General features: G+C 34.9%; 1 protein-coding gene across 1 annotated transcript in view; it reads left to right on the top strand.

Annotated features, from left to right (window-relative positions):
* Nucleotides 1-12230: 12230 nt before the first annotated feature.
* Nucleotides 12231-13460, top strand: part of LOC116167115 (disintegrin and metalloproteinase domain-containing protein 10-like) — a 34594-nt gene continuing 33364 nt past the window's right edge. The window contains exons 1-2 of the mRNA XM_031482356.1: nucleotides 12231-12243; nucleotides 12540-13136. Of these exons, the coding sequence (XP_031338216.1) occupies nucleotides 12231-12243; nucleotides 12540-13136 (610 nt within the window). The remainder of the gene's footprint in view (nucleotides 12244-12539; nucleotides 13137-13460) is intronic.

Genomic DNA, 13460 nt, shown 5'->3' on the forward strand with positions numbered 1-13460 from the left:
CAAAGAGTAACAGATGGACTGACAAGAGCAATGCAAATGTAAGCGGACCCGAGGGTGCAATACGGAGTCATAGGGTTAGATTGCTTGGAAGACGGCTGTAGAATTTGATATGCAAACCGATGCGGTGTTGTTACACAACATTTTTACGAAGCTAATATGATGATTCGTTAGACGGGGCGAACTCCGATAAATGGGAAACACACACACGCGCTGATTGTCCTTTATTAAGTTTCGCGTGTGTTATAACTACAATTATGAAGCACTAATTGAAATGTAACGCCGGGTTAACTATTCAAACGGAACTTTGGTAATTGAACCTGAATCATGAAATGCGACTACCGTCTTCGAATTTAGTCTGTTAATTATGACACAGGGAAACGTTGACGCTTTGCCACCGACGCCCGAGTTTGATTTTAATTTCGTTCGCATAGTTTAATAAAACAAGCAAACTTGCTGCAGCGTATAGAGGAAGTGAGTGATCGATGAAACAACATATCCATTTGCGAATTGGTCCTTCTATTTGATAGTTCGCCTGGTAGTTTCGAGAAATAACATATTTATGTGTGCGTTTCGCATTTACAATTAATAATTGGCAGGTACTGAATTGTTACTAATTCAGCAAATTTGACATAATAGACGTTAATTCAATTCTTATTCAACTGCACGAGTCGTACGACTGAAACTGAACCTTCGTTTTGCTGCCGCAGGAGTTTCTTCCTCGAGGTACGATGGTACAGTAATAGTCATTTGTGTGCGAGGACGAAAAAGTTTCCCAAAGCCAATTTTTTTCGTACATTACAATTTTCCTTGGACTACTTGATCCAAAATCGTAAAAATTGTACTTAGGTCAAAGCCTTTTCGATTAGAATGCTTTGGTGCTATTTTAGGAATGTAATTTAAGGTATTCTAATTTAATGAAAAATGTACACATGGGAAATTTCAATAACATTTGCAACTTTATGTTCGCAAATGAGTATTTAAACTGTCACTTTATATAGAGGTTATTGACAAAAACATTTTTATCAATAAAGTGTCCATATCGAAGTGCTGCAGATAACTGCTCAATCTTTTCAAAATATCAATAGTTCTAAAAACAGTTCAATCAAAAGAAACACTTACATGAAAAACCACTAACACTCGGAGGTGGATTTACTCATAGGCCGAGTAAAGTAAATTATATTTAATGGTCTCCAAAGGTTTTTTTATTGAATTCAACAAGTTTACAAATCATTCAACAGATTCATACAAACTTTGTGGCTTAATTTAGTGCTCACTTCTACCGTATGCATCACATTGTTTCCTTCAAATTTCAACATTCAAATTTTAATTTTGCTTATCCCTCAAAAGTTTCATTCCGCAAATTTAAAATTAAAGTTTCACACTCCAAATTAAACTTTCGAATTTCTGTACAGCATTTCATTAAAAATCGACTTCCTTACCTCAAAAGCTTTCTCGAGAATTTTCTTAATCAGTATCCTCTTATTTCTTTTGCACATTTAGCCAAAGTAATCTCTTAAAGCGTGCCCTTTTTTTAAGCTTCTTTTTCGATACGTCAGAATTTCCCCGTCATTTCCCGAGAATTTCTTCGTCACACATAAGTTCCCTAAACCTCCTTATATTTTCTCTAGAATTCCCTCTAATTATAAGTGAAGTTTAATATAAAGATTGGTTTTTTTTCTAATTATTCTTCCATGTTTTCCAGAATGCCTTAAAATCGATTTATTTCTTCATCGTTTCTCACAATTTTCTTCATGTCCAAAATGTTATATAACCGCCATTTCCTTTAATTTTGCTTTTTACTTTCTCACATTCATTTTCATTCATCAGCATTTCCTCTCAATCGTCATAGATTTTCTGAGAATTTCTTCCACTCGAATTTTATTATTCCTACAGAACATCTACAATTCATCTTGCATTATTTCTTCTTATTTTCCCAATTTCCTTTGAATGTTTCTTATTTCGTCAACATTTTTGTAATCCTCGAGAGACCCAAAAGTTTCCTTCCGTATTACCTAATTGATTCTATTCGATTAATGCGATTTCCTTCGAACTTGCTCTTCATTTTCCCAAAATTACTAATCATTATTTCCAGAATTTCGTCGTATTTATTTTGTCGTTATCCATAATTCCACCGTATTCTCCCAGACTGTCCTTATATGTATCATAGTTTTCTCTAATTCATTTATTAAAATTTGGCCATTTCTTACTCTTTCCCAAGAAGTTTACCGAAATTTCTTGCGTTACCGTAGGCTTCCACAATTTTTTCACATGACAATTCAACTCATGTCTAAAAAATCTCATAAGCCGCAGTGGAATTGTCACTTTGACAGCGGCAAAAGTTACCTGCAACTTTTCCAGCGACAAATGCACTAGTGGTTTTTTCACTTATTCATTTTCGAACCAATAATCGCATTATCCTTACCCATATGACTAGTTTGACGTCTGTCAATAATTGATTAGTTTGGTGAATTTCTTGTTCATTAAATTGTCCTGCCGAATTACACTCGAGGTTTGTATTTAAACCGAGATTTAAACCGAGTAAATTTGGGTTGTTGCAATTCAAATCTGTTTCCTTTTAGCAATTGAACTCGAAAAACTGTCAACCTAAAAATGCTCCACCTGCGGTGTCGCATTTTTATTAGTTGACAGTTTTTTTCGTCTAATTGCTAGGCAACAGATTTTCATTACCTAAACAACCCAAATTTACTCGGTAAAATACAAACCTCTTGTGCAATTATAAGTGATAATTAACAGCATGTCCTTAAAAACTTTTCCTAAATTTCCCCATATTTTCCCAGAATTTCTTCGTATTTTCTCAAAATGCTCACTAATTCTCTAAAAAGTTTCATATTATTCCCTAGAATTTTCTGTAATCAATGTTATGCGAAATAAATGTGATTTAATTATGCTCTCCAAATAGGCCAGACAGCAATTGCTCAAGAAAAGCTATAGAGGGAAATGCTTGAAACACAATTTTTGGGTTCGTAACTTTATTTGGACTATAGTTAGGAGGTGAGAATATCAAGTCCCCACCCTTAGCCCTTGAGTCGGGGTTAGGGGGGTTTGAAGGAACCACGTTTGTTCGCTTATATCTCGGAAAATAAGCGTCCTGACAGAACCACTGTACAGGGTGGGTCAACGATTGCGCGGAGTAACTTAATGCCTTGAAGATAAGATTTTTCGATAGAGTGCTTTTGTATTATGATATGGTTGAATATTCTACACATTTTAAAAATATTTGGAATTGTACAGTGTGCGGAAAAATTATTAGAAAAGCGATAAGGACATTTGAAGAAGATAGGTGGTAACAACATAAAGATAATAAAATACTCAGACGACACTGTAAGACTTGCAGAAACAGAAAAGAAACCACGACTGGTGGAAAAAATAATCCGATACAACTGAATACCGAAAAAGTGGTCATAATACTGTGTTATTTATTTTGAAAAAATTTGTTAAATAACTTCAGAAAAAAATAAAAACGATTTTGCAAATTTCGTTTTTTCCGGATATCTCCCAAAGTAGTCGCAATTTTTTCAGTTTCAAAACTGCATTTTGTTAAGCAACAAAATACGCAACTTTGCCAAATTTAAACTATCTACGTTACAGTTCCCGAGATCCCCATGGTGGCCCTCGATTTTGAATCAGCCTGTATATAGCTAGTCAAACTCCTCGTGGGTATTGACGTCGAACAGACGTTACGTACAATTCTTTCTGATGATTTATTAATTACAATTTTTTAATAGAAATTTACTGCTTAATTGGTGTACATTATGCTACAAAATCCAATATTCCTTTTTTTGTTTAAATAGAGATGGTGAGGATCTCATGTTCATTAAGAGCCAAAATAAAAGGAAGAGCAATGTTGAATGTAGCCTGATAACTTCCACTTGCTTTTAAATCGCGTTAGCGATATTATATTCCCATCAATATTCTTTCCACGTAAGAAAAAAAAAGCTAATATAAAAAATTGCAATAAAAACCACTGTAAATAACAAAGTAAGGGAAACGTCGAAGACAAATTGCTGGAATATAACCTACTTTCAAGCTCAAACATCTCTACCGGTTAAATGTTCATCTTTTATGAAGGAAAGGAAAGTTTTATTTGCGGAGCTTTTAGGGATTTAAAAGGCAGTAAGAATTTCAGACATTCATTATGTGGTTAGTTAATTTAAAATAATGATGATTGTCTTTGTATAAGTAAATAATTCGGCAGCAATAGTTATCCTTGCTGCGTTCGCAATTTGAGTAAAATCAATCCGTTACAAATGAGCTTAAACATAAATTAGCTCAAGTTAAAAATATAACAAAAAAGGTGGTAGCTTACGTCAAACCCCTAAGCTTCTTATGTCGTCACCATACCAAATCCGGTGTGACCACTGAATTAAAAGTGTTAATATCATTAAACATTAATATGGAACGGACGTAAGCAAACAATTTACTTTTCTTTATCAAAATCCAATTACTCGCTACTTTATTTAATAACAGAAAGCGAAATTAATTACTCTTCATTAAATAATTGAGGTTAACATAGGTGCGCTATGACGAATTATAAACGTTCGTGGAATTTGTTCTAAATTGGGGATGAGAATTGGTTACAAAATCGTTTCGGTTGGTTACTAATTGCAAATTAGGAGATTAAATATGCTATTTCTTTTTTATTAGGAGGGTCATGCTACTTTGGACTAAACCGGCATGGTTTTAAACTATATAGTTTTATTGTCAATATTGCTTTAATAAATGTTTTGCATTCGTGAGCCGCAATTTAGTTTGCATTACTAAATGTTGACTTACATAGGCCACCAGAATGTTTGTATAGTGGAAAATCGTACTGAATAACATCTTCATCCCCATTTCGATAGTCGTTGAATGTTACCCTTCTAGGGCTAAGATGTGATCGAACTTTACGAGAAGTTGTAGTTTTCCGGTTCATTAAGTTGCAACCCCCTAATAATACGATTGGTCGAATCTGTGAATTCCGTCATTTTCCATTAATTTGTGCAGGTATCACCAAATCCACATTGGGATCCTGAACGTACAGATAAATTTTTGTCATAATTTTGTGCTGAATTGTACCGTAAGCATTAAATTTCATACAATTATATTTCCACCGTATTGGGGTTCCAGCACCACAATCAATTACACTCATTTCACTGATTACAGTAATTAATTTGCCGCTTTTGTCCATGATTTTTACAAAAGAAATTTTGGCATTTAGTACAATAAGTACTGCATTTCTTATCTTCTTTCCTTGGACAACAATGGCAACGTCCAAAAGATCAAATTTAGAGCTACCGTTACACCTGTGTAGTAGGTAGTTTTTATGATAATGTAAAAAACTCAAGATTTTGGATATTTTGTAGGTGTATTTGGGTTAACGGTTATAAAGGTGGTACAAAATTGATACCTACGGTACTAATTGTCTCAAAGTTAGTTGTGAGTATGTGCTTTAATAATAAAATTGTGAATTTTACGCCTACATCTCCCTTTGCTCATTCAGATAGCTCAGAATCGCCGCTTAATAAAAGTTTATGTAACATCACTCGAAAATGATCTGAAAGGCTAAGTGGAACATTAAAAATCGTTACCGATGTTACACTTTTGGAAGCGATATGAAAAAAAACGGCGGCCGTTAGAACGTTTTTACTTTACCTTCGTTGTAGGTAGTAAAAGCGAAACGGCAATAAACCGAAAGTCGTCATCATCATTTAAGAGTGCAATGTTTTTAACGAGTTATATAGTAGCAATAACACTACACGATCAATAAAATTCTTATCTAAACCGTTTTCTTCATGTGCGAAACATAAATGGGTTGATTACAGAAAGCCCGCCGAAATTGGTAGTTTTATCCCCTACCTACAATACGGATTACAAGGCACGTATTCCTGCTCTGCGTATGATATATGTATACTGGATTCTTCCCTTATCTTACACAGAGCAGAATGCTCTCACTAAATTCCGGCTAATTGGAAGGTACGTTCCTCAAACGGTTTCATTTTATTTCTCCTTCATCCGTCATGACCCCTTCCAATAAATTATTCCCGTATTACACACGTATCACTTTGGGGGAAACTGTATTGAAAGTGGTAAATATCTTTTGTGAAAGTTCTTTAATATGGGGCGCTCAATATTCGATACTAAATCAAAGTTCGGAGGCGTTTAAAGTTTTCTTTCTTTATAAAAGTCGCGTGCAATCTTTTAAATATTTCACAGCGTTGTTTTTCGGAGACACTTTTTGTGCCAGTGAAATGTCGCTTTCCATATGGAGCACCACTGAATTTCCGATCAATTTCTACCGTAGACGTTCTAGACAAATACACCGAAGGGGTCCTTCTGCCAGAACATGAAATATAAATGTATGATCTACTAAACACTACATAGACATAGTCATCTTTTCTTCTGACCGGCGACAAGTATAATTATTATAATTCGCTACCACATTAACTACACTTTTTAGAATTGAATGACGCGGAAATAAATTATCGCGTGATTAGAGATTTATGCAAGAGATTATTCACACCAAGAGTATTGCAATGGAAATTCATATTTATTGTTAGTTAGCTAATGGTTTCAAAGACCTTTCCAGCGGGTAGCATCTATTGTTATAATGGTTTAACACTTGATTGGTGGTGAGAAATTAAAAATGACGATTACCCGTGATATAATAAGACAAAAAAATTAGAAACGGTTACATGATTTTACTAACTGGTGAACTAACTTTAAGATTGCACCTAACGTAAAAAGTCACCAAAAAAGTTACTAAGAAAGTAGTAATGCCGATCCTAACGTAAAAAGTCACCAGAAAAGTTACTAAAAAAGTAGTCATGCCGATCCTAACCAAGGTTATTTTATTTAAAACAACCTTGGATCCAAACTTAAAAAGTCACCAGAAAAGTTACTAAAAAGGTAAAAATGCCGATCCTAACGCAAAACGTCACTAGAAAAGTTACTAAGAAAGTAGTAAACTCACCAGAAAAGTTACTAAAAAGGTAGTAATAATAATAATAATAATAATAATAATATTTTTATAATAATTTTTATTTTATTTATTTATTTCTTTTATTTTTTTTAGGACCCTACATAACTTCACCAGACACAGACACAGACACTAATCGTTACTTGATTTTAATCCGTGCGATTAGTTAACCAGGCTAGACCTGAGTTCTCACAAGATACACCGACCATAATAATAATATAATAATAATATATATTGTTGTGCAGACATGTTGATACATTTACACTCGTCATTAGATAAAGAACACACTAGCATATAATACAACAAACATAATAAAAAAAACATATATAACACAGAATGACTGATACAATTACCAACCACTCCAACAGAAGTCGTTAAACTCATCAAATGAGAAACAAGTTAAAAAGTAACCGTAAACGATTTACATAAAGCGCATTTCCACTTGCATTCATTTCCCATTTGTAAGATGCAACTTCTGTTAAAATCGTAAAAATCCGGCTACAAATATGAAAGATAGCGTTGCACATGGGCAATCCATTTTTGACGTGCTACTTCAATTTCAGTTTATGAGAAGAATTTCATTTCAATGCTTTTCTAAATAAGAAAGTTGAAACTGCGCATGCGCAAACCTAAATTTTAAAACTAATGTTAGATTTTCCTTTGTTCCAAGCGCCTAAGTATCAAATTTCACTTAAATAGTTCCATAGATAAAAAAGTTGGCACAGCGCATTCGCAAAATAAAATTTTGAAACTAGCGGCTAGATTTTCCTTTTTTCCAAGTGCCTATGTATCACATTTCGTTTAAATTCTTCCATAAATAAAAAAGTTGGCACTGCGCATGCGCAAAACCAAATTTTGAAATTGGCGTTTGATTTTCCTTTATTCCAAGTGCCTATGAATCAAATTTCATTCAAATACTTTTATAAGTAAAAAAGTTTGCAATTCGGTTTATAAATGGTCGAGATGCGAAAAGGGCACTGTGCATTTTGAATCGATTCGATTCAACTTTTGGCATTGCGTATTATATGGTTAAAGCTATGCCCATATTGAATTTCATGCAATTCAGTTCATAACTAACGGAGATGTAAAAGCGATCGAACATTTCTAAACAAAGTTATCGTTCACATTCATACGGACAAATAGATGGACAGACAGGCAAAGGAACAGACGGAGAGACCAACCGGCAGGCGACAGATAGCAATGCAAAATTATAAACGATCTCTAGGATCGTTAATAAACGGCAAAAGTGTAAAATTATGGAACATGTAAAAAACGGTTTTTTTGTTTTTTTTATAATAACTTTTTTTGTAAGCGGTACAAAAAAAATTCCTTCCTTGGTACAAGACTCGACACCATAACGAACCAAATAGCGAAAAAAGTAGAACAATAGCTCTTAAGATAAAAAACTAGTAGCGTCGCAAAGTTAGCGGACGGACGGACGGACGGACGGACAAAGTGGCCACAATAGCGCACTTTTTTTTATTTTTGTGGAAATGCGCTAAAAAGGGTGTTGAATAAACAATTTTTTTAGTGTAATTCTAAAATCTGAGAGGGGTAGCGATCTAATCTTCGGAGGAACTATATTAAATAATGCCGATTCTAACGTCAAATCACCAGAAAACTTACTAAAAAGGTAAAAATGACGATCCTAACGCAAAACGTCACCAGAACCGTTACTAAGAAGGTAGTAATGCCGATCCGGACGCAATGCCGATTCTAACGTAAAGTCACCAGAAAAGTTACTAAAAAGGTAGAAATGCAGATCCTAACGCAAAACGTCACCAGAAAGGTTACTAAGAAAGTAGTAATGCCGATCCTAACGTAAAAAGTCACCAGAAAAGTTACTAAGAAAGTAGTAATGCCGATCTTAACGTAAAAAGTCACCAGAAAACTTACTAAAAAGGTAAAAATGCCGATCCTAACGCAAAACGTCACTAGAAAAGTTACGAAGAAAGTAGTAAAATCACCAGAAAAGTTACTAAAAAGGTAGTAATGCCGATTCTAACGTAAAGTCACCAGAAAACTTGCTAAAAAGGTAAAAATGCCGATCCTAAACGGCCCCATTCACATGCGGATATGTACGGCGGATCTATACGGCGGACAGATCCGCCTTGAGCTACACACAGGCGGATACGAGGGCGGATATGTCTGTACACAGATCACGGACAAATCTCAATAGACGAGCAGGCGGCGTTCTCTCACTATTTCAGTTCTGTAGTGCTAGCCCCTGGGTTGTGTGGTTTTGAGTGCTGTAGTAATTGCTATGGATCATAAGAAGAAACTGACAATAATTGCAGGATATATAGTTTTATGTGAAGATAGGAAACAGAAGAGATGTGGTCAAAACAGTGGTTCTTGAATCAAAAAAGTACTCTCATATGACTTTACTTAGAGATTTGGAAACGCGTCATGATTTGCACAATTTTTTGCGCATGGACAATGAGACATTTGAAACTTAAAATATGTTCGTCCAGTTATTGAGAGGAATGATGGAATGATACCCATATGAGGCAGTTACCAGTAGAGAGCGATTAATTGCCACGATACAGTACTTAGCAACTTGAAGGAATTTTGAGGAGCTACAATTCAGTTGTGCAATCTCCCCACAGCTTATCGGGAAAATTATACCTCAAACTTTCAAATAAGCCTTGGCAGAATATGCTCGGAAATGGCATAAAATTATTTCATCAGTAGTTAGGTGTGCTTGGTTGGTGGAGTAAGCACTATCATCTTTACCAGTATTTAAATTGTTCCCCAAAAATGCGCATTTTGTTCTGGAATGTTAATATCACCGTAGTCTTCCAATTTCACTTTTAAAATATCACCAAAAGGTAACTGATCGGATTGTATTTGACTAATAGTTTCACCATTAGTGGTCATTGGACATTGGTCTTTCTTTGGTCAGGTGTTATTCCGCAATTTTGCTTGTAAAGTTACCCAAACGATAATTCAAATCTGTAGCACAATTTGCGCCTACATTATATTCAAAAGTAAAAACAAAATATTTTTTAAATTACTGTTTAATTGGAGTAGGATTAATCGCATTTCCATTTTGATTTCTTAAATTTCCAAACATATTTTCAAGAAGTTTCTTTGACTAACAGTTTCACCATCAGTTCGGTGTTGTTCCGCAAATTTGCTTGTAAAGTTACCCAAAAGATCATTGAAATCTTTAGCACAATTTGCGCCTGCATTATATTCAAAGTAATATAAACAAAAACAATAGTATATTAAGATACAAGTGTATAATCAAGTCTTTAAAGCACGCGCAACGAGTTTAAGGGCACGACGCAAAGCGGAGTGCCTTTAACGTTGCAAGTGCTTTAAAGACCAATTATACACGTGTATCTTATAGTATTTTTTATTATACCTGCAGTATAATTTAAAAATAGGAAATACAATGAAGTCATATTGACGTTATACTCGAATACATGTCTAATTAAGTGGGCTGGGTGTTCGTAATTTCACGATTGCCATGGAAATGTCACTTGACGTTTGCTTATAAAAATCATCGTCTTTGTGAATTAAACGATTTCCGTTGAAAAAGATAATACACCGTCCATTAAATCGATTGTTGTAAAATCTAAACAAACGTTGGTAGGTGTAAAATCCAACTCCAGTAAAGCCTATTATAAAGAATATGAAAAGTTGTTTCCATGGATGAATAGGAAGTTACTTACGAATACAGTCTTAAATGCATCCATAATGCTGGCATATATGAAGGAAATGTCAAAGGTATTTAAATCTTCTATATTTTGGTGCATTCATTCAAAACTTTAAAGCAATGCTGCGATTAAAAAGTGGAACAGATTTGGAAGCATACCCTAAATTACGCGCGTTTGTGAAAGCTTCAACCAAAGGATAGGTACAAAAGCCAAAGAAATGTTCTGCATTTACAGAAAGCGACCTAAGAGGATTTTTTATTTCATCCAGATGACAGTTTCAAAAGTCATACTTGAAGTATCGTTACTTAGCAACTTTAAAGCACGTGTGTTTTAAAGGCCTTTTTTCGCACGCATTTGAGTGTTTAAAACGGAGATTGTGATTCAGGTATAATAAAATAGTTATTTATATAACAAGAGCGCGAAGTTCAATTTCGCGCATTGAGACTGAAGGTATTTTGACGAGGCGAAGCCGAGTTAAAATATCAGTCAAATGCGCGAAATAACTTCGCGCTAGCGTTATATACAATATTTTTTCTACAACTGAACCGATTGTTAATTAAATTGCTGTTTAAGTTCAACTTTGTCACGTGCGCGAAATACTTTTTTTCACTGTTGACGATTTCGCGCACGTTGTCAAGAGCAACCTTGCTTATTAATTAACCGATTAAAAATCTAGTACTTCGCGTTTCGAAATCCGTCAGAAAATGACAGGTTTTTTTGACAGTTGTAGAAAAAATATTTTTTTAAATGACTGTTTAATTGGAGTAGGATTAGTCGCATTTCCATTTTGATTTCTTAAATTTCCAAACATATTTTCAAGAAGTTTCTATTTTGTGATTCTATGTCCGGCAAACAAATCCGTGAAACGACTACACACGTGCGGATTTGTCGGGCTCGCTGTCCGTGATCGACGGATGGCGAGCAAGATATGTACGCCGAACAAGCGGATACACACATACGAATTGATACGGATCTGTCCCGCGTACATGTCCGCCGTACATATCCGCATGTGAATGGGACCTTTAACGCAAAACGTCACTAGAATAGTTACTAAGAAAGTAGTAAAGTCAACAGAAAAGTTACTAAAAAGGTAAAAATGCCGATCCTAACTTAAAAAGTCACCAAAAAAGTTACTAAAAAGGAAGAAATTCCGATCCTAACGCAAACGGTCACCAGAAAAGTTACTAAGAAAGTAGTGATGCCGATCCTAACGCAAATAGTAATCAGAAAAGTTACTATAAAAGGCAGTAATGCCGATCCTAAGGCAAAACGTCACCAGAAAAGTTACTAAAGACTGCATTCCCGAAATTGATTTACCCCGGACAGGTCAAAGTGCAATTGGACAAGTAGGCAGAATTGAAACTAGACCCCGAAACCACTAACAAAAACCCTATAAATAAACCACATGTCAAATCCCTTTGAACACTCCAATTAATAAGCGGTTTGTTTGGAAAATAAGAATACTAATACGGCAGCGGTTGAAATCGATTCGAGATTCTAGAAAAAAACCCATGTGATAACAAGGTAGTTAAAGAAGATGGCCGTCCTTACGTATGCATCCACTTTAAATTCAAATTATAGCCTCCAACATGAGAGAAAAGGGTATCTCGATTCAAACCGATTCTAGATAACACCAAATGCGGTTAATCGCCAGAAAGATTGAATTTTTCAAAAATGGATGAATTTTTAATTGAAGTCTCATTAAAAATAATGCACAAATCGATGCTCGTCAAACTAAAACACCTGCAATAAAAAAATGGCACATATAGTCAACTACTATAATAATTTATATGTACTTGGGAAAATAAAGCTGTTACAAACTGTAAGATAAGGGTGAAGTTCCCCATCTGCCTTACATTAGTTAGAAAGACTTTTTAAATTTGCTCTTTTGATTTCAGATGACGAAAATGCTTCAGTACATGGTATTGTAACAAAGGATGGACTATTCGACGGAATGGTATCGACGGCATCGGAAGAATACTACATAGAACCAATAAATAGATACTTGCCACACAACCAAAGCCATAAAAGCCCGTCCTTTCATTCAATTATGTATAAAACGTCGGATGTAAAAAATCCTAATTTAGAAATGCCATGTGCCTCGCATATCTTATATGTAAATAATAATCAAAATAAGTTAGATAAATTAAGTAGACGTAAACGTTGGCTATTGGAAGGCAACAGCAAGGATCCTTACGACGAATTCAGCTTTTGGCATCCGAGCAAATCGAAAAATCCCATAAGTACGTCCATCGACATACATTCGCCGTTTAATCAGCCGATCGACGAGGAGATGACTACAAGTAACAGGACTTCGTTTGACTTTAATTTTCGGCACGTTAACAAAAGGGCCACTATCGATCCGAAGAAGACAACTTGTATGCTGTACTTGCAGGCCGATCATCAGTTTTTTCAAAAGTATGGAACGGAGGAGGCTTGTATAGAGGTTATGACGAGGCACGTACAGCGAGTCAATGCTATCTATCGTACGACAGGTACTCATTTTTGTTACTTTGCTGTACAATATCAGTTATTTACGTACGAGTCAAGTAGTGTCATTTTACTGTTACATTTTTCGCAAAATCGTTATTGAAAATATTTCCAATCATTCATTATTACTGTTAATGTGTCTGCATTGACAGGCGTCTGGTATGTAACAGGAGGCAGGAAAAATGTTGTTGCCACTGTCATGGAAACTAAAATTCCCTGACATAAAATAGGCATGAAAATGACGATTTCGGGAAAAAATATTTAATTAAATTACTTAATTTTATGAATTTACTTTGGTTTATTATGCGAGTTTTTGCGCTTATCATTGC

Source organism: Photinus pyralis, unplaced genomic scaffold (assembly GCF_008802855.1).
Source record: "Photinus pyralis isolate 1611_PpyrPB1 unplaced genomic scaffold, Ppyr1.3 Ppyr1.4_LG3b, whole genome shotgun sequence".
In the NCBI taxonomy this organism is placed as follows: Eukaryota; Metazoa; Arthropoda; class Insecta; order Coleoptera; family Lampyridae; genus Photinus; species Photinus pyralis.